This window comes from Euleptes europaea, chromosome 4 (genome assembly GCF_029931775.1).
Source record: "Euleptes europaea isolate rEulEur1 chromosome 4, rEulEur1.hap1, whole genome shotgun sequence".
NCBI lineage: Eukaryota > Metazoa > Chordata > Lepidosauria > Squamata > Sphaerodactylidae > Euleptes > Euleptes europaea.
Genome location: NC_079315.1, coordinates 97,518,232 through 97,542,928, shown reverse-complemented (window position 1 = coordinate 97,542,928; position 24,697 = coordinate 97,518,232). Strand labels below are relative to the sequence as shown.

The 24,697-nt window shown below is 43.8% G+C and overlaps 1 protein-coding gene across 1 annotated transcript in view; it reads left to right on the top strand.

Moving 5' to 3' along the window:
- MAP3K1 (mitogen-activated protein kinase kinase kinase 1) overlaps positions 1–24,697 on the top strand; it is a 73,124-nt gene that overhangs the window by 30,999 nt on the left and 17,428 nt on the right. Inside the window, exons 2-11 of the mRNA XM_056849036.1 lie at positions 5,545–5,695; positions 6,644–6,850; positions 7,095–7,295; positions 8,791–8,907; positions 9,435–9,583; positions 17,685–17,806; positions 19,296–19,377; positions 19,492–19,669; positions 20,961–21,251; positions 23,314–23,435. Coding sequence (XP_056705014.1) covers positions 5,545–5,695; positions 6,644–6,850; positions 7,095–7,295; positions 8,791–8,907; positions 9,435–9,583; positions 17,685–17,806; positions 19,296–19,377; positions 19,492–19,669; positions 20,961–21,251; positions 23,314–23,435 — 1,620 coding nt within the window. The remainder of the gene's footprint in view (positions 1–5,544; positions 5,696–6,643; positions 6,851–7,094; positions 7,296–8,790; positions 8,908–9,434; positions 9,584–17,684; positions 17,807–19,295; positions 19,378–19,491; positions 19,670–20,960; positions 21,252–23,313; positions 23,436–24,697) is intronic.

Here is a 24,697-nt window from a genome sequence, read left to right as displayed (position 1 = left end):
AGCATTACAGTAGTCTAGTCTTGATGTCACCATGGCATGGATCAGGATGGTCAGATCAGCTGTATCAAGGTAAGGGGCCCTTTTTCGAGCTTGGCCGAGTTGGAAGAACCTTTTTTTTTTTTTGCAACTGCATTAACTTGCTTCTCCAGCGATAATGTTGCGTCCAGTATAACCCTGAGGCTCTTGACTGAGTTGGCAAGGGTCAGATGAACCTAATTGAATGTGAGGAGAATAATTTCCTTCAAGACCTCCATCTTCCCAACCAGCATTACTTCTGTCTTTCCAGGATTTAGTTTCAATTTGCTCACTCTTAGCCATTTAACCGCAGCAGCCAAGCAATGGTTTAGGACCTGTACGGCATCACTAAGAGATTTGGATAAGGCTATGTATTCAGCTGTGTAGCATCTGCATATTGATGACAGCCAACACCAAAACTATGAATTATTTGGTCTAAGGGCTTTAAGTAAAGGTCAAAGAGTATGGGGGATAGGATTGCATCCTGTAGGACCCCACAAGATAGGTCCCACAGTGATGATAACTGGTCTTGCCTCTAGCAAGAACTCAGTCCAGCATGTGGGAGAGTCCTGTCCCATGAAAAGTGTGGTGTCTCTCTCCAAATGAAGAACCTCTCAAGATATTTGCTACTTTCTCTTTGAAGCCCAGCATGACAGGAAAGAGACTTTGGTCCCTTCTATAAACTGTCTTAGTACTTCTGAAGCTCAGTATGATGTCTTCCCTCTTGGGTAGGGGGAATGACAGGTTCAGTTGCTGCCAAAGGAACTCAGCATTGGTGGATTCAGATAGTCACACTAACCACAGGTCGTGTAACTAAGCCATCATTTTTTTGATGTCTGAATTAAGCCTGAGTAACAAAATGTCCACATTTGCCCAAGGAAGTAAAGCAACTTTGTATTTTAGGTACTGAGTACTGGGGTCGTATTGTATAGATAGCTGTCATTTTTTCAAACAAACTTCCACTATCTTGAATCTGTGTTGTTGTTTTTAAAGGTTCTTGTTCTGTGGGTTTGTTAAAGGAGAATCTAATGCTATTTATCACTATTTATTTGTGGTTACCCTGCCTTTCTTCCCAATGAGGATGTAAAGTGGCTCACATCATTATCCTCTTTACCATTTTATCCTAACACTATCCCTGTGAGGTAGATTATGCTGAGAGAGAGTGGTTGGCCCAAGGTCACCCAATATGCTTCCATGGCAGAGTGAGGATTTGAACCTGGATCTCCCAGATCCTAGTCTGACACTTTTCACACTATACTACACTGCCTCTGCTTTCTCTTGCTTCCCTCCCCTGGCAGCCTCTCCCTGGGAGAAGGCGGGCAAATTTGCAAATGTTGTATGGTAGGCGAGTTTTGTGGTGGCCACTTAGGCGAGCTTTGTGGTGTCCCTTAGGTGAGTTTTGTGGTGGCCACTGCCAGTCCTGGCCAAGTTGTGAAAATGATTGGGTGGCTGCTGTTGGGCTCAGACAAAGTGTGTGGCATCTAGGTGCATCCAATAGCTGCTGTTACACCTGGGTGAGGTGTGCAGATTGCTCGGTGGTTGCTGCTGGGTCTGACCCCAATGAGTCCTCCCTCCAGGGCAGGGAGACTTGAAGCAGGGGTGGGACTGGAAGCCCACATTGCCCTGGAAATATTAGTCTTTACGGTGTCTCTGGTCTCCTGTTTTATGAAGGCTGTTGATGCAGCAATCTACTTTTAATTACAGTAACACCTTCCCTGAAAAGTACATTTGTCACAAGAATTGTCAAGGACTGCAGTACTTCTCTCTGTGTGTGTTAAGTGCCGTCAAGTCGCTTCCGACTCATGGCGACCCTATGAATGAAAGTCCTCCAAAATGTCCTATCTTTGACAGCCTTGCTGAGATCTTGCAAATTGAAGGCTGTGGCTTCCTTTATTGAGTCAATCCATCTCTTGTTGGGTCTTCTGGGTCTACTGATTTGAAATTAGAGGTATATGAACAGAGAACGTCTGCATTTATTAGGTATGAAAGTGTTGGCTCGTCATAGTCTTCCATCTGTAATTCCAGATTTTTTTTATAAAGGAAAAGTGAATCTTACTAGTTGATCTGATCAAATATTTTTACCCAAGGTATAAGGATTAATCACAGTGTAGAGTATTCTGTTAAAGATAGCATGTAATGGTTTCCATAGAGATTAATAACAAAATATAGACACCACAAATAATGAAATTCTGTTTTGTGCTGAGCTCTAAATTTTCCTTAAAATAGCAATATATGTGCTCTCTGTTGTGTTCTCTTATATCTCAGCTCACAAGTACAAAATTGATGAAGCAGGAGTATCCCATTTAAGTGGAGTCCGTTGAGCACAGAGTCAGCAAGAGACTCAGTTGCCTACCTGTCTAATAATGTAGTTTATATAATGAAGCAAGATAATAGGCTGAATGAGTAACAAGACGAGTGTACGTGGCAAAAATTTAAGGCGTCCCATGCTGTCACCTGTCCATTTCCTACTTTGTCCTAGAGATATTTGCATGCTTCCTTCTGCTTTTTCTCTTTGGGGTAAAGTTGAAATATTCTGACATTTTACCATGGAAGACTAAGGCCAATAAATTAAGAGTTTCCTCAGCAACTGTCTTTACAAGTCAACCCTTACTCTGTCTGATGGGGCACTTTTTGCCACTTTGTAGGTCAGTCACCAAGGAATATCAGGGTTGCTGTGCAGAGGAAGGCACTGGCAAACCACCTCTGTTAGTCTCTTGCCATGAAAACCCCAAAAAGGGGTCGCCATAAGTCAGCTGCGACTTGACGGCACTTTACACACACACAGGTCAGTCATATAAGATCCAGCTGACTGTTGCCCGACACCATGCTAGGATGCATCCTAGGAAGTCACTAAACTTCAGAGTTTTAGAACTGAAACAAATACCGCCTTTTAGCTTCTTCACATATAAATACTGAACATGCAGTTCGACTTTGAACCTTGTGAGTGGATAATGAATAAATTTTGAAATTTACTCTTAGTTCCACCTAATGGAAACTACTTCATGGCTTATTTTTAGCTATGAGAGATCATGTTTTTCAGTTTTCAGTAATTGCCCACCTGCCTTTAAATAATTGCTCTTTTTGTTGTAAGCAAGATCAGATTAGTTTTACTGTCACATGAGAGGAAGAGAACAAGTAAAGACTGTTGGGCTTGTACTGCTGAAGTACATTGTTAATACATGCTTGTGCAAAATCCTCAAGGAAACTTTTTAATATCAGTTGGTGAGGTGACACTGGATACTTGAACATATAGAAGAGTCTGCTTGATTTTTCTGCTGCTTAGTGATATTTTTCCAGTGGAATTCCTTTGCACAAATCTGATCTTATAAAAGTACAGCTATTTTAAGGTTTTGTTTTGATTAGTATGAGCAAATCAAGTTGTTTGTGCTAGTTACACTGGCTGCTGATACTAAATTTACTGTAATGCTTCCCTGCAGTAGTAAAAAGAGTATGCTGCGTGCATATGAAATGGGCCAAGGGTGTGGGTGGGTTCCTGTATACCAGGAGGATTCCAGAGGTATGGAGATAATTTGTGTGTGGCTGAACGGTGCAAACAATACAGTCCTAAGCAGAGCTACAGGATTCCGAGTTCACGGAAGCCACCCCCCCACACACACACACATCTAATAAGGCAGTCTACATACTGTTTTCATTCTGCCTTGAGATGGTAGCAGAGTATGATGTGTAGATGCAGAGTCTTAGCTGCAGTTGTTTGAAGATAGCCTGATGAAGCCCTGACCTGGATGGTTCAGGCCAGCCCAGTCTCATCAGATCTCAGAAGCTAAGCAGGGTTGGCCCTGGTTAGTATTTGAATGAGACACCACCAGAGAATACCAGGGTCACTACGCAGAGGCAGGCAATGGCAAATCACCTCTGAACGTCTCTTGCCTTGAAAACTTCACAGGGTCGGCATAAGCTGGCTGTGACCTGACAGCACTTTCCACCAGTCTGATGCAAGTAAACTCCTGTCTACTGATAGAGCTGGCTGTGTGGAGAAGCAGCATAGAAATCCGACATAAATTGAAAGCAATTTACTGAAGACAGACGACCTCGACAAGTGCATCTGCTTTGCACATGCAATTTATGATTCAGCTGATGAAATTTAAACTAGTGTTCTTGTGGGTTATCCAGGCTGTGTAACCGTGGTCTTGGTATTCCATGGTTACACAGCCTGGATAACCCACAAGGACCAATGAACTCTGACCGTGAAAGCCTTCGACAATATTTTAAACTAGTGTTTTCCTGTAGTTTTGAAAAGGGAGGAAGCCGCAGGTGGAGGAGAATGTAACAGAAGAGAGAAGGAAAAAGCTCAGTTGTCGTGGGTAGAATTTGCAAAAAATATCCACATTAGTCACTCTCATTCCATGGGCTCAAGTTGGGTTGCTGTGTTTTAATATACACATAAACAATAAACTCCATTAAGAACACGTATGTATGTGTGAGGCGTACGAGCACCCCATGTGGAGCACTTTGCATCTTCATTAGTCTCAAGATTGCAGAAGCATCAGTGATGGTAATAGATGTTGACAACAGTGATTACAAATGGTGGTTTGTTGCTGGCATTTTTAGTTTACTTCAGTTGATGTTGGAGACTGCACAAACAAACTATTCATATCCAGACTATGGTTGTTGATAAAAAGTATGTTTCTTCCTCTGTATGAATAAACACTTGAAAAACAAGTTGGTAGATAAATTGGTAGTATGCTAAGGGGGTGAAGCAATTGACTCTTTGCAATCAAATTAATATTTTTTCATACATCTGTTTTAAATACTTTATTTGGATCAGTGCCACGTCCACTAATGGATTGTTTTTGTCACTGATTCTTGCTATCAAATGTGGGGGTGGGGGGAATCTGCTTTTGAGGGGTAAGGTTTATTTACTAATTCGTGTATTATTGCATGTCTTAATGACAGACATTCTTTTGGTAGTTTTGGGCCATGGCCTGATTATAATTCCTGTTTCTAAATTAAAATTGTTTAAAGGTTTGTTATAATTGTCTAGAAAAGATCACACGTAACAGAAGATACACCCTCTTCTTTCAAGGCTGTTTTTGTTAGCTTATTTCGAAAGTTTTCCAGGCATTTCTTGTACAAACTTACTCTTGTGGAAGTGCAGGGCGCATACCATTGTAGTACCTGCCCCACTTATCTAAGGAAATGAAATTATCTTTTATCTGAATTGTTGTTCTAGATGAAGCCTGTTCAGAAAGTCTTTCTGTATATAGTTCCATGTCTTAAGGGATTTGCCTTATCACACATTCTGGTGTGTTTGTAGCAAGAGGGATCTCTTTCTAAAAAATGGTTTTAAAGGGCTTTTCCCTCTTCCCTAATGGTTAATAGTCACAGTAATTACACTTCCAGAGGGGCAGCATATTACTTACAGAGAAGCTTAAGCAGTTTGCCCCCGCCACTGTAATCTATCTTTTAACAGTTGGGGAGGGGAAGGAAAATATGGGGGTTCAGGGGTTAAGTATACTACTGTGTTAACTGACAGTCATATTTATGGTTTTTGCTTTTTCCTTACTGTAGTCGTGACATGGAAAATAAAGAAACCCTCAGGGGGTTGCAGAAAATGGATGACCGCCCAGAAGAGCGCATGATCAGGGAGAAACTCAAGGCAACATGTATGCCTGCCTGGAAGCATGAATGGCTGGAAAGGAAGAGCAGGAGAGGCCCCGTGGTATGTAGCACTGAAAAAAGTATTGTTTTAGAAGGGGAATTGCTGAAAGAGCAGAGTTAATGTTGCTTTATTGCATTGCATGACCTTACAGTAAATATCTGGCTGTGCTTTTTTGTTTTAATTCCTTTCACTGGTGTAGCTGCTGATTATGAAGCTTTGAATTCCAAATAATGTTCAGGTCTGCAGTGGTTTGTTGAAGTCAAAACTCAAGATATGTATTGCTCATTACATTACAATGCTGCCCCCTGTTGTCAGCATTACTTGTTTCTGAAGAAGTAGGATTTTATTAATAGAAGTTTTTTTTTTAAGTTTAGTGTAAAAACGCCAAACAAAGCTAGTATTTTAATATTTTGCCAAGAGCAAAAGTAGGAAGGCCCTGTTAAATGATAAAAGATAGCCCAAAATAAAGACAAACAAACCACAGAACAAGATAAGAGATGAGAAAATGGCAAGGGTTTAAAGAACTGTTTTGTGGCTATCTCAGGAAAGGCTTTGGACTTGTTTGTATTGTACAATAGCTCCGTTCATGTAGGATACATGGTTTTTCAGATTCAATGGCTTTTCAGAAACATTTTGTGATGATGACATTGTGGTTCACTGTCAAAGGAAACAGTCAGATTCCTTTGGGTATGTGAAAGCTTTAGCCACTTGGATCTCAGCTATAGTATGTCTCTGTATTAGTTTACCAATTCTTGAATTTGACAGTGTTTATAACAGTGCTTCTTGCTGGGATTTCTGACTCTGGGTTTCCAAACTAGAGTATCAGGAATACCTCTTTCCATACGCTATGAAAGCTCACAGTCTTTGTGTAGGGCATGGTAACAAGGGAGTTTAACAGGATAGTATGGTGGGACCCCCCCCCCACCAAAAAGGCATATACTGTGAATATCTCTTTTCCTTAAATAAATCTTTAGATGGCTGTAAATAATTTCATATCTTTTTTACAAGGTGGTAAAGCCAATACCAATAAAAGGAGATGGCTGTGAAGCAAATAAACCAGCAATAGAGGCACCAACCGAAGGGCAAGCAACTGCTACATCACCTACTCAGAAGGGAAGACGGAGCCCTTCTCCTAGTAGTTCGTCTACTTCCTCTTCTAGGACTGTTAAATCTGAATCGCCTGGAGTAAGAAGAAAAAGGGTATCTCCAGTGCCTGTGAGTTTGAGAGCTCTTATGTTATAGGGTAGGGCGAGAAAATGACCTATATCAGAGAAAAGCAGCATAGACACAGTAAGTTTTGAAACTGCATGGTAGAACAGCAGCCTGTATTTTCAGAATACAGCACGCAAGGAAATCTACAGCGTTCTGTGATTTAACGGAAACTGCATTTATGGATTTGGGGGAGGAGGGAAGTCATGTCCAAATTGCTGTTAAGTTAATGGAAATAAATTGGCTTAAGTTTCAGAGTGGAAGAATAACACCGCCTCGAAGAGCTCCGTCTCCAGATGGCTTCTCTCCATACAGCCCTGAGGAAACCAGTCGCCGAGTCAATAAAGTCATGAGAGCGAGACTGTACCTCTTACAGCAGATAGGACCCAATTCTTTCTTGATAGGAGGAGACAGCCCTGATAATAAATACAGGGTTTTCATTGGGCCTCAGGTATATATTGCATACTTTGCACACAGCTGTTGTTTTATCATGTTTAAGAGCATGTTCTAACAGGCTTTTCTAAAATGGTTAAACTTTAAGAAAGTAGCGAAATAACCTTGCTTTCTCAGTATTTGTGGCATATCTCTTGTTTAATAGCTGCATATGGCCCCATGTGCAGATCAAAAATTAAAAATGTGACTCAAAAACAAGCAAACAACTGGGATGGGCTAATCGTGCTTGAACAGTGTGCGTATATAAGAGACACACACACACAAACCCGTTCTCATTCTCTGTCTCACACAGATACTCAAACTTGAGGCATTTTTGGGTGGCCCGGGCAATCCAAAATGACAAAAGAAAAAGGGGTGGTGAGGATGAGCTTGTGGGGATGCAGACGTGAGGAGAGAAGGGGAAAAGGAACTTCCAAGGGAGAGAAAAAGAGCAGGCCCAAGCAGCCCAGCAGAAGGACCAGACAGGCAGTTGAACTATGGGGAGGAGGAGGAGCTGACGGGTGGGTAACCTGGGGAAAGGATGGGGAGTTAAGAACGTGGTAGGATGAAGGAAGTGGAGACAGAGCAGATGGAGGGAAGAAGTGTGGGCAAGCTGAGCCAGAGCACAGGGGAGGGGGCAGAGACTGCAGAGGAAGGAAGGGAGTTTACTCTCTCCATGAGTCTTATTCTGTTCAAGGTGGCTTACAAAATAGAACATAATAAAAGCATAAAACACCATAAAGCCATTAACAATTAACAAACTATTAAAATGTACCCAACTCATAAAAATAGCATAAAGCACTGAATAGGTTCTGAGGCTGGAAGCAGACTGTGGAAATGATGTAAGAAAATTGGCCTGGGGCCTATTGCTTTTCTTCCCCCTGGCTCACTATGGCCCAATGTGCTATTAATGTGCGCCAGTCTGTGCAATGAATGGGGTTTATTGTCACATTTTATTGGTTTTAATTGTGTATGCTTTATTGAAAATTTATGTATTGATGTCGATTAGACTATTGATAGGGGCTCTGAGCCCGGCCTTGGCTGGGAAAGAGTTGGTTATAAATCTAATATAATAATAATAATAATAAATAAAAGACAGTAGGGTAGGCTCCAGGAGAGCCTGAAAGGGAAAGACCTTGCACAGGTGAAGTGCTGCCCTTGAAAGGGAATACCACTGCAGGTCCCTCTCCTGGTTTGCCTAATTCCCATTTGTTTGGGTATGTGTGTAGGCATGGCAAAGCACTAATAAAGTATAAGGAGCCCTCCTTAGTGTTATGTCGGTTATATATGAGAATGTGCATTGTTTGCCCTGTGTAAAATCTTCATAACCGTGGAAACAAAGTGTTGTGTTTTTTTTTTAAAGAAAGTCACTGTTAGAAACAGATTTCTTTTATTTAAAAAAATGAAATAACTAAGGGCATAATCATAATGACTCTTGATATAGCAATTTTTAGCTCCTGAAAAAATCATGTAAAAGATCCAAAATAATACAATGAACACCTTTGTGTTTACAGACCTGTAGCTGTGGTCGTGGAACGTTTTGTATTCATCTTCTGTTTGTTATGCTTCGAGTGTTTCAACTTGAACCTTCGGATCCAATGCTTTGGCGAAAGACCTTGAAGAACTTCGAGGTAGGGCCATTCTGCCTTGGGGACAGGCTATCATACTTTCAATTTCCTGGAAGCCAATGAAATTGTCAGAATTTTAAATTAGTAAGGGTTCTGCCTTTTGCTTGCCGTGTTACTTTTAAAATCCTTGTTAATAGTAACGAGCAACTACAACGAACAGGCATTAAATAGATTTATAGAGCTCACTGGGCAATACGCTACTAACATGATATCATCTTCCGTTTTAATGGCTAGTGTCTAGTGCACAGCTGACTGCTGATGTTTTAATTGTGATGAAGAGACTGGGAACAAGACAGTGCGTAATGGGCTATTTTTATGCATCCCATCGATCGTCACTTTAGTGAAGTCCTGTTTCTTAACCTTGCTTGCCTTAATAGCAGTGCTGATGTCCCTCGTGGTAAGGTGGGAGGCAGGGAATGCATGAAACCATGCCCCACCTTCTTTTAATATTACATTCATTATGTTGTAGTAGGTTAAACTGAAATTACATTTTCTACTTTAAATGAAACATTGTTTTCTTCCAATGTTAGGTTGAGAGTTTGTTCCAGAAATATCACAGTAGGCGTAGCTCAAGGATCAAAGCCCCCTCTCGTAACACCATCCAGAAGTTTGTATCACGCATGTCAAATTCTCATACATTGTCATCATCTAGTACGTCTACATCTAGTTCAGAAAACAGGTTAGTACTTTTACTAAAGAAAGGAGTGCAATTATACGTAGTACTGTTGTTAAAGTTCTCAGTTATGGACACTAAGATTTGCTTTCATTTATCATGCTGAGTTTCTTTTCATATACAAGACATCCTCCATTACAAAAGTTCTGATAATTTTGATTTTTCCAGATGCCTGAGGCAAGAATCTTTTTTAAATTTTCTGGCTAGTTAAGTTTGCAAAATAACGTCGTGTTTCCCAGGTAGTTTTTTTGTATCCTAGGTCCTTTGAAGATGAGCAGATTTCTCAGAATGTGCTGGGAAGTGATACACCTTTTGCGCATTCTCAGTTTCCTCTCTAACTTCCTGTTTCTTGGCGGGGGATCAAGTGCTGCACACGTTTTGCTCCCTCTAGTGGCCAATTCAGTATAACACCAGTTTTTATCAAGCACAAAAAACTGCTGATTTAAACTGCAGGGAGAATTGCTTCATTTAAAGCTGTGTGATGTTGAATTGACCATCAGAGGGAGCAAAATTCATGCAGAATTAAACCCCCCCCCCGAAGAAACAGGAATTTAGATGCAAGGAAACTGAGAATTCAGAAAAGGAGATAGATGCTTTAGTAACAGGTGTTCATTGCTACTTGTCGTGTCAGGATTGTGCCTTCTTGCTCATAGCATATCCTAGTATGTATTTTATACACTGTGTGGATGCAATGGGACCTCTTTTGGAGCCTAATACAGTCTTGAAGAGGTTCTCGCACCTTTTAAAATGAACTTTTATTTTTTAATATTCCTGAATTATGCACTGTTCTTGATTATCAGATGGTTAAATTTACCAGGGGATGGCCAACAGACAGCCAGATGGCTGAATCAGCATCTCCCCTGCCCCTATGTTTTTTATTTGGCTCCAACAGCCTTACCAGATTTTAATCAAGGCATGGCCCCTAGTTTCACTTGTAAGGAAAATGCAAGATGTTTCCAATTTGTAACAAACAGAAATTTGTGTTCTCTCTTTAGGATTTTATATGTAATATGTAAATACTCAAATTTATATTAATGCTATGCCTATGTATCTCAGCTCCATTGCTGTGGAGCTGTTATAAAGGGCACGAATTTCATGTAGGTATCTGCCTATTCATAAGGAGGTAAGCTTGTGCATCTGAAGACAGTTGTGACACCTGGGCAGATGTCCGGAGAACAAAGTGGCACCACGGATTTCAGACTTGGTTATTGCTGGCTTATAAATGTCATCATTTGTCTGGATACAGCAGGCGGTTTTGAAAACCATCCATTTTTCATGTTGTGGGTTTTTGTACATGAAGATCTCATGCTTGTGTACAGAAGATATATATTGGCTTCCCAGCTTCTGTATTGGACTTAAATATAAGACAAAATGCCTGTGGCTTCCATTCATTCATTCATCCATCCCTGATACACAGGGCATTTTCCAGTGTACAGGTTGAATATCCCTTATCCATAATGCTTGGGATCAGAAGTGTTTTGGATAAGGGATTTTTTCAGATTGTAGATGTATGGCATGCTCAAAGTGCCCGAACTGGGGGAGCAACAGCCAAGCCTGCAGCACACCATGCCTCCTGCCCCACCAGTGCCCCACCAGCAGCGTGCCCTACCCCAGCAAAATTAACTGTTGTATATACCTGTTAAACTATTAACAGAGTTAACTACTGTAGTGAAATTAAACTGTCAGTACTATTATTTGATTGTATTAACTAGTGTAACAGTTTTGACTGTTCAGTTTTGAGCAGTTCTCATGGTACAGTTGTGGCTAAGCAGTCTTAACTGAGGCAACAGAATGTGTTGAGTAGCAGCAGTAACTATTGTTCTGACATTATTTAATTAATATAGTATGCATATAAATAGAGGTAGAGAGACACAGGAAAATCAGATCCCTTTAGTCTCTTGCATGGGACCAAGGGGTCTCGAAGATCTATTGGCTTGGAATGTACAACCCATTACTTTCCTATAATAGATAATTGAATCAGATCAGTTTAAATGTTTTATACTTAGATTTTAAAAACCTTGTTATACAGAGCTTGCTTGTAGTTTATGTTGTATTCAAGACTTATACTGATATATACATATACTGATATATATAAATATATTCACACAGCACATATATATTCTGTTTGAAGCTTACAATAAAAAGAACTTAGTTTAAGTCCAAAAAGTTGTGTCTTCTTATTGTAGGCGATTAAGCTGAATGAGATAACATCTCTCTTCTTAGGGGATTCTAAGAGCATAATCACTGAATGGCACAGACCACTTCACAACTACACTAAAATCTGCAATAATATTTGTGTGCTTTCTGGTGGTTAACTTGTTCCTTTGGATTATGTACTCCTAGAGACCATAAATTCCTAGGAGCTGTATCTGTGTTATAATGATTTGTAGAACAAAATCGGGTAGGAGTGGTTCAGGTTCTACTCTTTCAGTGGTGGTCTTCCACTTTGTGTTGAAGCTGGTAGATTTTTATAGCAAACAGTTCCTACATGTAGGCTCTGTTCATAACAGGAAACCGTGATTTGTTTTAACTGTAGTTACATTCTGAATTTTAACATTCCCAACTTTTAAGTGCACACTGATAAGTTCTGAACGTTCTATGACTGAGACGGAAAGACACCTTGGTGTCGTAATGGATAGCTCAGTGAAAATGTCAATTCAGTATGGAGCAGCTTGGGATTATTAGGAAAGTTCTTGACAGTGGAACAGCCAATCTTATAATGCCACTGTATGGATCTTTGATGCGGCCTCATTTGGAATACCACATGCAGTTCTGGTCACCATATCTCAAAAACGACACTGCAGAGCTGGAAAAAGTACAGAAGAGGGCAACCAAGATGAGTAAGGTGTTGGAGCATCTTTCCTGTCAGGCAAGGCTGAAGAGTCTGGGACTCTAGAAAAGAAATGAGTAAGGAGGGACATAATAGAGGCTTTATGCATTGGGGTAGAGTGGACAGAGAATTTTTCTCCCTTTCCCAAAATACTAAAACTTGGTGGCATCCAATAAAATTGATGGTTAGTGGATTCAGAATGGATAAAAAATTTTTACTCAATGAGTGATTAAAATGTGGAATTTGCTGCCAGAGGTTGTAGTGATGGCCTCAGGCACAGACGGCTTTAAAAAGGGATTAGACAGATTCATGGTGGATGGGGTCTATCAATGACCACTAGCCATGGTGACTAAAGGGAACCTCCACATTCAGAATCAGTAAACCTCTGAACACCAATGCCAAGAGGCAACATCAGGGGAAGGCCTTGTTCTCTCTGCCATGTTGTTGGCCCTCCGGAATAACTGGCTGGCCACTGTGTGTGATGGGATGTTAGGCTATGTGGACTGCTGGTCTGACCTAGGAGGCCTCTTACATCCTTTCGGATGCAGGATTTGACTCAGATAATCACCGAAATCATGGCTTGATGAACTCTGATCTGTCATAGTCAGCAGAGTTGTCTGCATTCAGACATTCCCACTACCCATAATTAGTTAAATGAAAACATGGTTTCACATTATTTCTCTTATTTATTTATTTATTTATTTATTTGTATCTCTTATTTCATCTGAATGGCTTTCTATGCAGTCCCACATTGGGACTGCGCAGGCCAGCCACGGAAAAGAATTGTCAGCTTCCAGCAAATTCCAGAAGAGTGCTCCCCCCCCCTCGGGGCATGCAATCTCCCCGCCCCGAGTCACATGACCCAAGGAGGAGGGAGCACTCTTCCCTCCAGTTCTCTTTCTGCCGCCACAGAGAGAGAACGTGCTTAGCTTCGTTCCAGCAATGGTTATGGAGTCTAAGAAGATTGCTCCATTCAAGAAGTGCTCCTCTTGTGGGGCAAAGGTTGCCAAATCTGATCCTCACAAGGAGTGCTTACTCTGCTTGGGAGAAGGCCATGTTTCCTCCTCGTGCAAGAGCTGTGGGAAACTCACGGCCAAAGCTCTGAGGGAACGCTCGTCTCGCCTTATCTCCCACCTCTACAAGGTGTCCCTTCGTCCTCAGGAGGATTCCTCTGACCGTCCTACCGGTAAGGCATCCTCTTCCGAGGGGGCCCCTGTCGCCAAATCTACTGGGGTCTCTGCTTCAGAGAAACCATCCTTGGTAATCCTTCGCCCGGCGAGGTTTATAGCCCCGGGCTCCCAAGATGGCCGCGGCTCGTCAAAGCGTGCTTCCCGCTCAAGGTCTCCTAGGCGTCGTCTACCTTCTCGGCCTCCAAAGTCCCCGTCGGATCCTTCAAGGAGGGGTCGGCGCCGTTCAGCCTCGAAGTCGCTGAAGTCTTCTCGGCGCCGTCTGTCGTTGACGCCATCACGACTCCATCCTCAGCTCGCTGTGGCATCGCGTTCTGCTGAGCCCGTCATTACTGTGGAGGATTCCCCTCCTCATCCCCTGGCAACCCCCTCGGCTCCAGACCCGAGCAGGGCCCAGGAGGTACCGGCGGAATTTAAGGAGCACCTCCTTCATCTTTACAAGGATGTGCCACAAGTATCCCTCGACAGAGGCTCTGCCCCGGAGCAGCAAGAGTCCCATGTTGGCGCCACTCAACTGTGCTCCGAAGGTGAGGTTCAGGAGCCACCGACGCCTTCTGGCCGGAGTCGTTCCAGGAGCCGGGACCATTCAGGTCGCCGCAGTGGATCGGGCAGTCGGAGTCGTTCCCCTCGTCGAAGCCGTTCCCCCCGTCGAAGCCGTTCCCCCCGTCGAAGCCACTCTCCGCGTCGGAGCCGCTCTCCGCGTCGGAGCCGCTCTCCGCGTCGGAGCCGCTCTCCGCGTCGGAGTCGTTCGACCCATCGGAGCCGTTCGACCCGTCGGAGTCGTTCGACCCGTCGGAGCCGTTCTCCCTGTCGGAGCCGTTCTCCTCGGCGGGGCCGTTCTCCTCATCGGAGCCGTTCTCGTCGGAGCCGCTCTCCGGGGAACCGTTCTAGCCGTCGGTGCCGTTTCAACCGTCGGAGTCGTTCCAGTCGGAGCCGTTCCATCTGTCGGAGCTGTTCCCTCCGTCGGAGCCGTTCGAGTTGTCGGGGTGCCTCGAACAGGGCCAGTCGCCGTAGCTCGAACCGTCGTGGAAGTTCCACGCGCCGGAGCCGATCTGATCAACGAAGTCGCCATGCTCACCGAGACCGGTCTGTTGATCGCAGTGGGACTGGCCGTCGGAGTCGTTCGGGTCATTGAGGTCATATTGCGATTCACGAGCAGTGCCGTTGTTATTTACGTTTCTGGTGTAATAACAGGTGCTACCAATATAATGTCTTGCCGTTTGGCTTGTCCACTGCCCCTAGGACTTTCACTAAGTGTCTTGCCGTAGTGGTCGCGCACCTTGCCCTTAAAGGATGCGTTATATTTCCTTACCTTGATGACTGGTTGGTGGTGGCCCACTCAGAATCTGAATTATCCCCACGTATGGATTTGATCCTTGCAACACTTCACAGCCTAGGCCTTCTAGTCAATTTTGAGAAGTCTCATTTAACTCCTGCACGGGCCCAGACATTTATTGGGGCACGTTTGGATGCCTACTTGGCCCGGGCTTTTCTTCCTCCACCTAGAGCTCACGCCATCAGAAAACTGGTTAACAGTTTTGCCCGCAATAGGTTCCAGTCGGCACATCGAATTCAAAAATTACTGGGTCTTATGGCTTCCACCACGGCGGTAGTGGAGTTTGCTAGGCTTAGAATGCGGCCACTGCAAAACTGGTTTGTTAGAGCCTCTACAATTAATGTGGACCCACAATTTAAACGTTTGTCCATCTCTAGATACGTGTTATCCTCTCTACGATGGTGGACGTTGGATGTCAATGTCCTGTCAGGGGTTCCCTTCCGTAGACGATCTCCGGATAGATTTCTGTTCACTGACGCTTCCCTGGTGGGTTGGGGGGCTCATTGTGACCATCTTACAGCACAAGGGAGATGGTCTCCTTCGGAATCTTTATTGCATATTAATTTGCTTGAGCTTCGTGCCATTCGTCTTGCTCTGTCTTCGTTTGCAGGGTACCTGATGGGTCGGCGCGTTCAAATTGCCACAGACAGCTCCACCGCCCTGTTTTACCTAAACAAGCAGGGCGGCACAAGGTCCGTTTCGCTCTGCAAAGAAGCCAGCGACATCTGGGAATGGACCATACATTACAACACCTCTCTCTTAGCAATTCACATTGCGGGCAAGAGCAATACACTAGCCGATGCCCTCAGTCGCTGTCCAAACCTTTCTCACGAAATCACACTGAACAACACATGTCTGGAACATGTTTTTCATCACTGGGGTCGTCCCCTAGTAGACCTTTTTGCCACGCAATCCAATGCGGTATGCCCCAGATTTTACTCCAGGGCGGGGGTCATCCCAGGCTCTCTGGGAGACGCCTTCCAAATTTCCTGGAAGGGGACCCTGTTCTATCTGTTTCCCCCATTCCCTCTACTTCAGAGGGTCATTGCCAAGGTGATCCAGGACAACACAGATGCCATCCTTGTCACTCCCTACTGGCCCAGGAGATCATGGTTCGCAGTGCTCAAGTCACTTGCACACGGACAGTGTCTACTTCTCCCGAGAGACCCCTCTCACCACCCTCCCAATCTGCAGCTGGCGGCTTGGAGGGTCCTACCTCAAGCCTATGGTCCGACAGAGTAGCCCAGGTGCTTCTCCATTCGCTCAAAGCTTCCACACGTCGTTCTTATGACAATAAGTGGAGGCGCTTCTCTGACTGGTCATCAGACAAGGGCATCTCTCCTGTTACCTGCCCCTTGTCTAGTATTTTTGATTACTTGCTGTTCCTTAAGGATGAGGGCTTATCCAACTCATCTGTTAAGGTTCATTTGGCCGCTATATCGGCTTTTCACCCAGAGGTTGACTCCTTCTCGGTTTTCTTTCACCCCCTCTCCAAAAAGTTTTTGAAGGGTCTAAACAATTTATATCCACCCGCTGCCCCGCCAGTTCCCCAGTGGAGCCTGTCTCTAGTGCTCACTCGTCTCATGACTTCCCCCTTTGAACCCACCTGTAATTTGGCCTTGCTTTCCTTTAAGACCGCATTTCTGGTCACAATTACCTCAGCTAGGAGGGTGAGTGACTTGTCAGCTCTTTCCCATTCCCCTCCATACACTGTCTTCCACCCTAATAGGGTGGTCCTTAGAACTAAATTATCATTCCTACCCAAGGTAGTGTCTGCTTTTCACCTTTCGCAGGACATCGTCCTACCTGTTTTTTTCCCTAACCCGTCTTCAGACGCTGATAAAGCCCTTCATTCGCTCGATGTAAGGAGGGCTCTCCTGTTCTATATTAACCGTACCCAATCCTTTAGGGCTGCGGACAACCTCTTTCTCTGTTTTGGGGGAAAACACAAAGGACAGCGGGCCTCTCCTCAAACCATCTCTAGATGGATTACATGTACTATCAAATTAGCCTATGACCTTGCTCACCAGGATTGCCCTCCCATGATCAAGGCTCATTCTACCAGGGCGTATGCGGCTTCCATTGCCTTCTCGTCAAGAGTAGATATCCGGGACATCTGCAAAGCTGCCACTTGGTCCACTCCATCGATGTTCATGAAACACTACTCTGTGGATGTGGATTCAGCAAGAGATGCAGCTGTGGGACGTGCAGTGTTGCAGTCCTTGTTCAGGTGATGTCCCACACCCACCGTCCTGGTAAGCGAGCTCGCTACTCTCCCAATGTGGGACTGCATAGAAGCCATTCAGATGAAAAACAGAGTTTCACTTACCTGTAACTGTTGTTCATCTGATGGATCTTCTATGCAGTAACACATTCCCTCCCTCCTTCCCCGCTGTGGGACCTTTCCGCTTGTATGGTGGTTGGTTCCGTGGCGGCAGGTTGGAGAACTGGAGGGAAGAGTGCTCCCTCCTCCTTGGGTCATGTGACTCGGGGCGGGGAGATTGCATGCCCCGAGGGGAGGGGGAGCACTCTTCTGGAATTTGCTGGAAGCTGACAATTCTTTTCCGTGGCTGGCCTGCGCCTGCGCAGTCCCAATGTGTTACTGCATAGAAGATCCATCAGATAAACAACAGTTACAGGTAAGTGAAACTCTGTTTTTATTTTGTGGAAATAGATGGTCAAAAGGAAGGGAAGCAAAATGAAAATAATCGAAAGGAATTTACAACCCCTTGTATTCTCTCTCCCCTTTTATAGTATCAAAGATGAAGAAGAACAAATGTGCCCCATTTGCTTGCTAGGCATGCTGGATGAAGAGAGCTTGACTGTCTGTGAAGATGGTTGTAGAAATAAGCTTCACCACCACTGCATGTCAATATGTAAGTCAGTGATGCTTTTGCATTGGACAGGAGCCAGTTCTTTTCATGCTTGCCAACTTTACTGATGCAAGATTAATGCATACTACATTTGTTATACATCATGGGCAACATCTGAAGAGTGCTAAAATTATGTGTAAGCTGGCCTCTTTTAAAAATGAATATATCTGAATGAAAACCTCAAAAAAGTAGATGTTTAGTTCATATTTTAAATGTGCAAAATGATAAAGAATTGTGAAGTCGTTTCAGTAGCCTTTATTTCCTTTTAATTGTTTTAAAAGAATTGGCCATTTTTTTGTAGTAGCTGCAGCCTTGCTGCTTCTGAGACTTGGATTTTGGTTTTAGCTGTATTTGCGTCAGTCCTAGATATATTAGCAGGAGATTCCCATTCTCTTCTATGTAGCAGTTTCTGTGCATGCAGAGAATGATTAATGTTCCTCCATTTGAAGAAAATAATGATGATGTTACTATTGCAAGTTGATACATTTACCACAGAACAATTTTTCATCAAATCTATATTTTTCATTAGATCTATAATTTTCCAGAGAGCCAGTGTGGTATAGTGGTTAAGAGGGGCAAACTCTAATCTAGAGAAGGGGGTTCGATCCCCCACTCCTCCACATGAAGCCTTCTGGGTGACCTTGGGCCAGTCACAGTTCTCTCAGAACTCGCTCAGCCCACGCAGAGGCAGGCAAAGGCAAACCACCTCTGAATATCTCTTCTTGCCTTGAAAACCTTACGGGGATGACATAAGTCAGCTATGACTTGATGACACTACATGCACACACACATGCACACACAAAACAACACTGGTCTTCCTTTAAATTACAGGCTCCAAGTCTGCATTCTGTTAAAAATAGTAATTGGGAAAAGCTCAAGGGCAAGTGTGGAGTTGTAGCTCAATGGCAGAACACCTGCTTTGCATGCAGTGTCCCAAGTTCAATCCTTGGCATCAGCATTTAAAAGGATCAGGTAATATGAAAGTGACTGACTTGACAGCACTTTCCACCACCAATACGAAAGACCTTCGCTTGAGACCCTGAGAGCCACTGCCAATCACAGTAGACGGTACTGACGTTGACAGCCTAATGGTCTGAATCACTAGACGGCAGCTTCACGTCTTCAAGTACTTCACCCTCAGTGTCAATTCAGTTTGCTGATGCCGAATTTGAACATAACGTTCTAGAACAATACATCGTTTCATTAGTTACTTGATTTATATGCCACCTTCGTGATATCATTGCCATTAACCTGGAGAAAGAATCCCCTCCCCTTTTAACTGAGGATGGAAATGGGCAGGTGAAGCTTTCCCTGGCAGGTGATGGCAAAAGCCACCTCCAAACGTCTCTTGCCTTGAAAACCCTACGGGGTTGCCATAAGTCAGCTGCGACTTGACGGCACTTTCTACCGCCACTATAATTCTCCATATATTCTGTCCGATGTTTGCTTTTGTTCTGTCTGATATTTGGTTGTTGTTCTATTGCTGTTTTAGGGGCAGAAGAATGTAGAAGAAACAGGGAGCCTCTTATATGCCCTCTTTGCAGATCCAAATGGAGATCTCATGACTTCTATAGGTAAGGTGTTATTTTTTTACTGAATGATTGGGGTTTCTCATTCATAGGCTTTGAGCAAAGTGTGTACAATATCTGACATACTTGTGAATGCTGTATTTTTGTGTTTGCTTACAGTCACGAGTTGCCCAGCCCCGTTGATTCTCCTCCTGTTCTTCGCGTGGTCCAGCAGCAAACTCCACAGTCTACAATTGGCTCGCCGAGGAGGAGTCAAGATAGTAGTTTCAACCTTACTCATTATGGGGTTCAGCAAATCCCTTCATCCTATAAAGAGTTAGCTGAACCATGGATTCAGGTATAGTAAATTTATAAAAGAGGTTTCACTTGTTGTGTACCTTTTGGATTTTCAGAATTACTTCTGTGTTTTGACAGTTAGGAAAGCCAGTGTGGTGACTTTCTCTGGGGGAAACCAATTAATTAAATTACATTTTGCTAGAGCAAGTGTGGCAAAAGATCATCGCTGTGTGCGCAGTAAATGAATGATCCAGGCTTCTCCTATGGCTTTGGCAACTCGATGTTTAATGTGTATTCTGTAAACCCTGTAGCTGGAGTAGCACTAAATGGTTTACACTGCTGCCATCTTTAGTAGCATTCTGCCCCCCTCGCTAATAAATATGAACGTGGCTTTGTGTTCGTTGCTGTGTTCTATAAGGGCCTGGGGTTTGAACGTTGTGGCTGCCATTGCTCCAAGGCTGAAAAAGCTTTGGTATGCTGTCTGTGTGCTGTCAGCATATATATGCCATGGCAGCAACTGCATGGCCACTGGGTTAGCAACCCCCTAACTCCAGGTATTGGTTAGTTGTCTAAACACCATGCACAAGGTTTGGTCTAAAAAATTCTTCAATGAGATGTTGAATTTCAGCCTGCACATTCCCTTCAAGAACTAAGATGAATAGGATTCACGTGTCTGTATTTCAGTTCCTTAAGGAGGTTAAGAGCCCTTGTCATGAGTTCATGTTCTTTACAGATCACAATGGGTAGCCGTGTTAGTCTGTCAATAGCAGTAGAAAAGAGCAAGAGTCCAGTAGCAGCTTTAAAATCTAACAAAATTTCTGGCAGGGCAGAAGCCCTGTAGCCCTGTTTGTGAGCCACAGCTCACTTCTTCAGAAGAAGTGAGCTGTGGCTCACGAAAGCTCCTACCCTGCCAGAAGTTTTGTTAATCTTTAAAGCTGCTACTGGACTCTTGCTCTTTTATAATGTTCTTTATACTTTACTGCATTCTGTTTCAGTCAGTCTTTATGTACTGTGTATACCAAATGATCTGTCAAAACCTTTTTTTCCTAAAGAAACATAGCCAGATAGATAGATGTTCTTATGCTGTGTAAAATGCCTAGTAGGGAATGGAAAAAACTTAACTGACACTTGTAATATCCGCTGCCTTCAAACCTCAAAGATACATTTAGTGTCATGACATTAAATTTAAAAAGAGAGAATTTAAAGCTGATTCTGACATGTAAGAGTAGTGTGACGCTGCCCTTTCTAGACTGGACCGCTTCAGACCTCAGTGGGACAGTGTGCTTTTCATTTCAGGTGCTTGAGCTCACTGTGTTTGCCATCAGCATAAACGCTTTGATTTTTTAAAAAAGGTATTTGGAACAGAACTAGTTGGCTGCTTGTTTTCTCGAAACTGGAATATACGTGAGATGGCCCTTCGACGCCTTTCCCATGATGTTAGTGGTGCTCTGTTATTGGCCAATGGGGAAAGCACTGGAAACTCTGGAAGCAACAGTGGGAACACCACAAGTGCTGGAACTGTAGGAGCAGCTAGCGTGTCAACGCAGACCAGTATCTCAGGAGATGTTGTCGTGGAGTCTTGCTGCAGTGTCCTTTCCATGGTCTGCGCCGATCCCGTCTACAAAGTGTATGTTGCTGCTTTAGTAAGTAGCTCGTCCTTTTCTAATAATGGATTTCCAAAAGCATTTTAACAGTCTGGGCAGGTGGCGATGGGGAGAGTGCTCTTTTAGGCACTCGGTAAATGTGTATAATTATAGCAAAAAGACCCTCAAATGTCTGATGCGCTTTGAAAAACAAACGGGGAAGATTTGTTTTTCTGCAACTGTCACAGTCTCTGACATGTTAGCTCATAATCTATAGTATTCTGTTGTACATGTGTAGAATTATTTCCTATAAAATTAAAAAGCTACACATACAAACAGCTGAACAGTTATATAAATGCAGGTTTAGTTACTTTCAAAAGAGAAGGAACAAAAGCCTCTGGCTTCATTAAGCTGGTTTCTGAAATACTCCTGCCATCTGTCAGGAGAAATGCTTCTTCCACCCTTTCAAGGTCTTCCAGTGGGAAACCTTTCACTCTTCCAAGATAATTCTTTTAAAGTAATCTTTGAGTGAAGAACTTAATCACCTTTTTTAATGTAAGAGCCTCTTCATATCTTATCGGTTATGAATGTCTTACTGCACTCTTGAAGGACATAGAATGTCTTCCTGCCCTTTTCAATGCCATTATCAATGTCATTGAATGTTCTCCACCCTTTAGAGGACATTACATGTTCTCTACCCTAGTCAAGGCTATGTAATGCAATGTAAGCATATAATTGTGTTTTATGATTTAAATGTGTAGACATTATACTATTGATTCACAAATATATGTAATGAATGCGTCTTGTGCTGAGGATGACAATGATGTTAAAATTGAGTATATAGAGTGATTACAAAGCTCAAAACTAATAGTTTTATGGTTTAGTAAAATAGACTAAGAAGATGTGGATGTACAAATATGGTCTTATGAGTGGAGCAACTTAGCACACTAAGTGAAGTAGCTTAGCACCTACCTGTTGCAGGGTCATAGAACCCTTCAGATAATAAGTGTGCAGAATCTTTTTTACCTCCTTTTCAAGGAGTTTGAAACAGTATAAATACAGGCACAGTGAGATTAGATTTTCAGAGCTCAATCAGAGTCTCTCAGAAGAAAGGCTACTGGTATGTATGGTTTTGACTTATTCTAGATATTGTGAATTAGATACTTTAAACTGAATCAGATTTATTTGACTATTATATTTGAAATGCATTTTAAAACTGAATAGTATGTAATACTTGTTTGCTTTTACTGCATACATTGTAATAGAATACATTGTCACTGCATATATTGTAACAGAGTGTGAAGGCTTTGTAATTTGCATTTAACTTTTTTACTGGAAGTATTTCAATAAAAAGATTTGCTTTTAACAAAGTAAGTAAAGCCGTTGAGTCCTGCTTTGGTGACTTGCTGAATAAGATAGAAAGGACCACTTCCTGAGAAGTGATATGTTAAGAGCCTAGTCACTTCAACAGCCCAACCCTCTTCACAACTCGCTCCACTCCTTTTTTTCTGCACCAGACTGTATTTTATTTCATTGATAGTCTACCCCAGAGGTGTTAAACTCAATTGTTACGAGGGCCAGATATGACATAAATGCCACTTGGTCGTCGGGCCAGTCCATGTCTCGCCAGCCCAGATTGAGAGAGTGTGTGTGTGTGGCTGCTTCGGCTGGCTTGCGGACCGGATAAGAGGTCTCAAGGGGCCGGATCCGGCCCACGGGCCTTATGTTTGACACCCCTGGTCTACCCTTTTTACTGAGACTTAAGGCAGATTACAAAATTCAGGAACAGTGCAATAAGCACCAGCATAAGACATGACGTACCATAAATAGTGCAGATTGGATTACTAAAACTGGACAACAATTATCAACCTTTCTAGCAAAAATAGAAAACAATGCAAAAAAATAATAAACAGTGACAATACATACAAAAAACAATGCAATGAACTACAACCCTGTTTCCTTTGTAGAAATGTCCTCCTGATAATTCTGTTTTTACACATCTGCAGAACAGCAGGTGTCAACGCCTTCCTGACCTGACTAACCAGTTCTGCTCTGCTAGAATTTATACAGAGTTTTCATTAATGAATTGTAGTTTCAAAAACGCTTTTTTTTTCTTTTTTAGAAAACATTAAGAGCCATGCTGGTGTATACACCCTGTCATAGCCCAGGAGAAAGGACGAAGTTGCAGCAGCTTCTAAAGCCTGTTATAGAGACTATATTGGTGAAATGTGCGGATGCAAACAGGTATTGTATTTGGTCTAATGGCCTTGGCTTTCTATAAATGTTTATCAAAATGTGCTTTTTTCCAACAAATACCTTTGAGATTTATTTAGTCCGTTGGTTGAAATGCATGCTGTTCCAGTATGAAAAGTGATACGAGTCCTAGAAATGTAAAATTCTCAAGACCTTCACTCCATAGCACCGTACAGATCTGAGAAAGTTATCAGGACTATGTAATTGGCTTAGCAATTACCAGCTTTTATGCGTAGCTGAAATTGCCAGCCAAGCCAACCAGCTGAGTGGGTTGGATGGAGTTCAGAGTAGATATCACCTTAGGCCGGGGTAGGCAAACTGCTGCTCAAGAGCCGCATGCGGCTCTTTGGCCCCTTGAGTGCGGCTCTGGGCTGCAGGATCACTGCCGCCCACCCGAGAGAAGCCACCTTCCCCGGGCGCAAGGGTGGGGCTGGCTTCTTTCGGCGGAAGATCGGGGCTGCACGTCACGGCGGAGGAGAGCCTGGCGTCCCTTCCCTGCCCCGGCCGGGCTCTGCGCGCACGCAGAAGTCCCGCAAAAGTTCTCCGCCTTTCCGCCAGCCCAGAGCCGCCGCCACACCTGGGGCGGGGGGCGGATCTTTGCAACGTGTTGGCCCGAGCACCGGGGAGAGGGAGGGAGGCCCCGATCCAGCGCACACACACCCTCCCCCGCCTTCCTCACCTGCAAGCTCCAGCGCGTCGCCCTCGTGGCCTGCCCTTCCCTTCCGTCGCTGGAGAACGCCAGTGAGGGGGAGGGGGGGAGGACACCCCTCCGCCTTCCTCCTCCTCCTCCTCGGAGGCCGAGGCGCTGAGGAGGGGCGGACAGCAGGCCGTCCGGGGAGGGAAGGAAGGAAAGAGCCCAGGTGGCGGCGAGGAGGAGGAGGCCGAGAGGCGAGCGCAGGAGGCCGAGGTGGCCGGTATGTGCCAGGGCGGCCGCCGAGAGTGGGGGTCGGGGAGATGCAAGGCCATTGTTCACATTAAGTGTTTGTCAGTCATTGTCCTGATTTAATTTTATGGATACCTTACTTACTTTTTTCCCTCCTCGGAGGCCATGTCTACCCACTGGCTTTCTTGGCGGTAGACCTGGAATCCGAGGAGGGGGAAAAGTCCCTCTTCAGAGGCCAGGTCTAGCAATTGGCCTCTATGGGCCTCCGGAGGCCAGGCCTACTTCCAAGAAAGCCAATGGGTAGACCTGGCCTCCTAATGGGACTCAGCCGGAGGCCAGGTTTACCAATAGGCTTTTATGGCGGTAGACC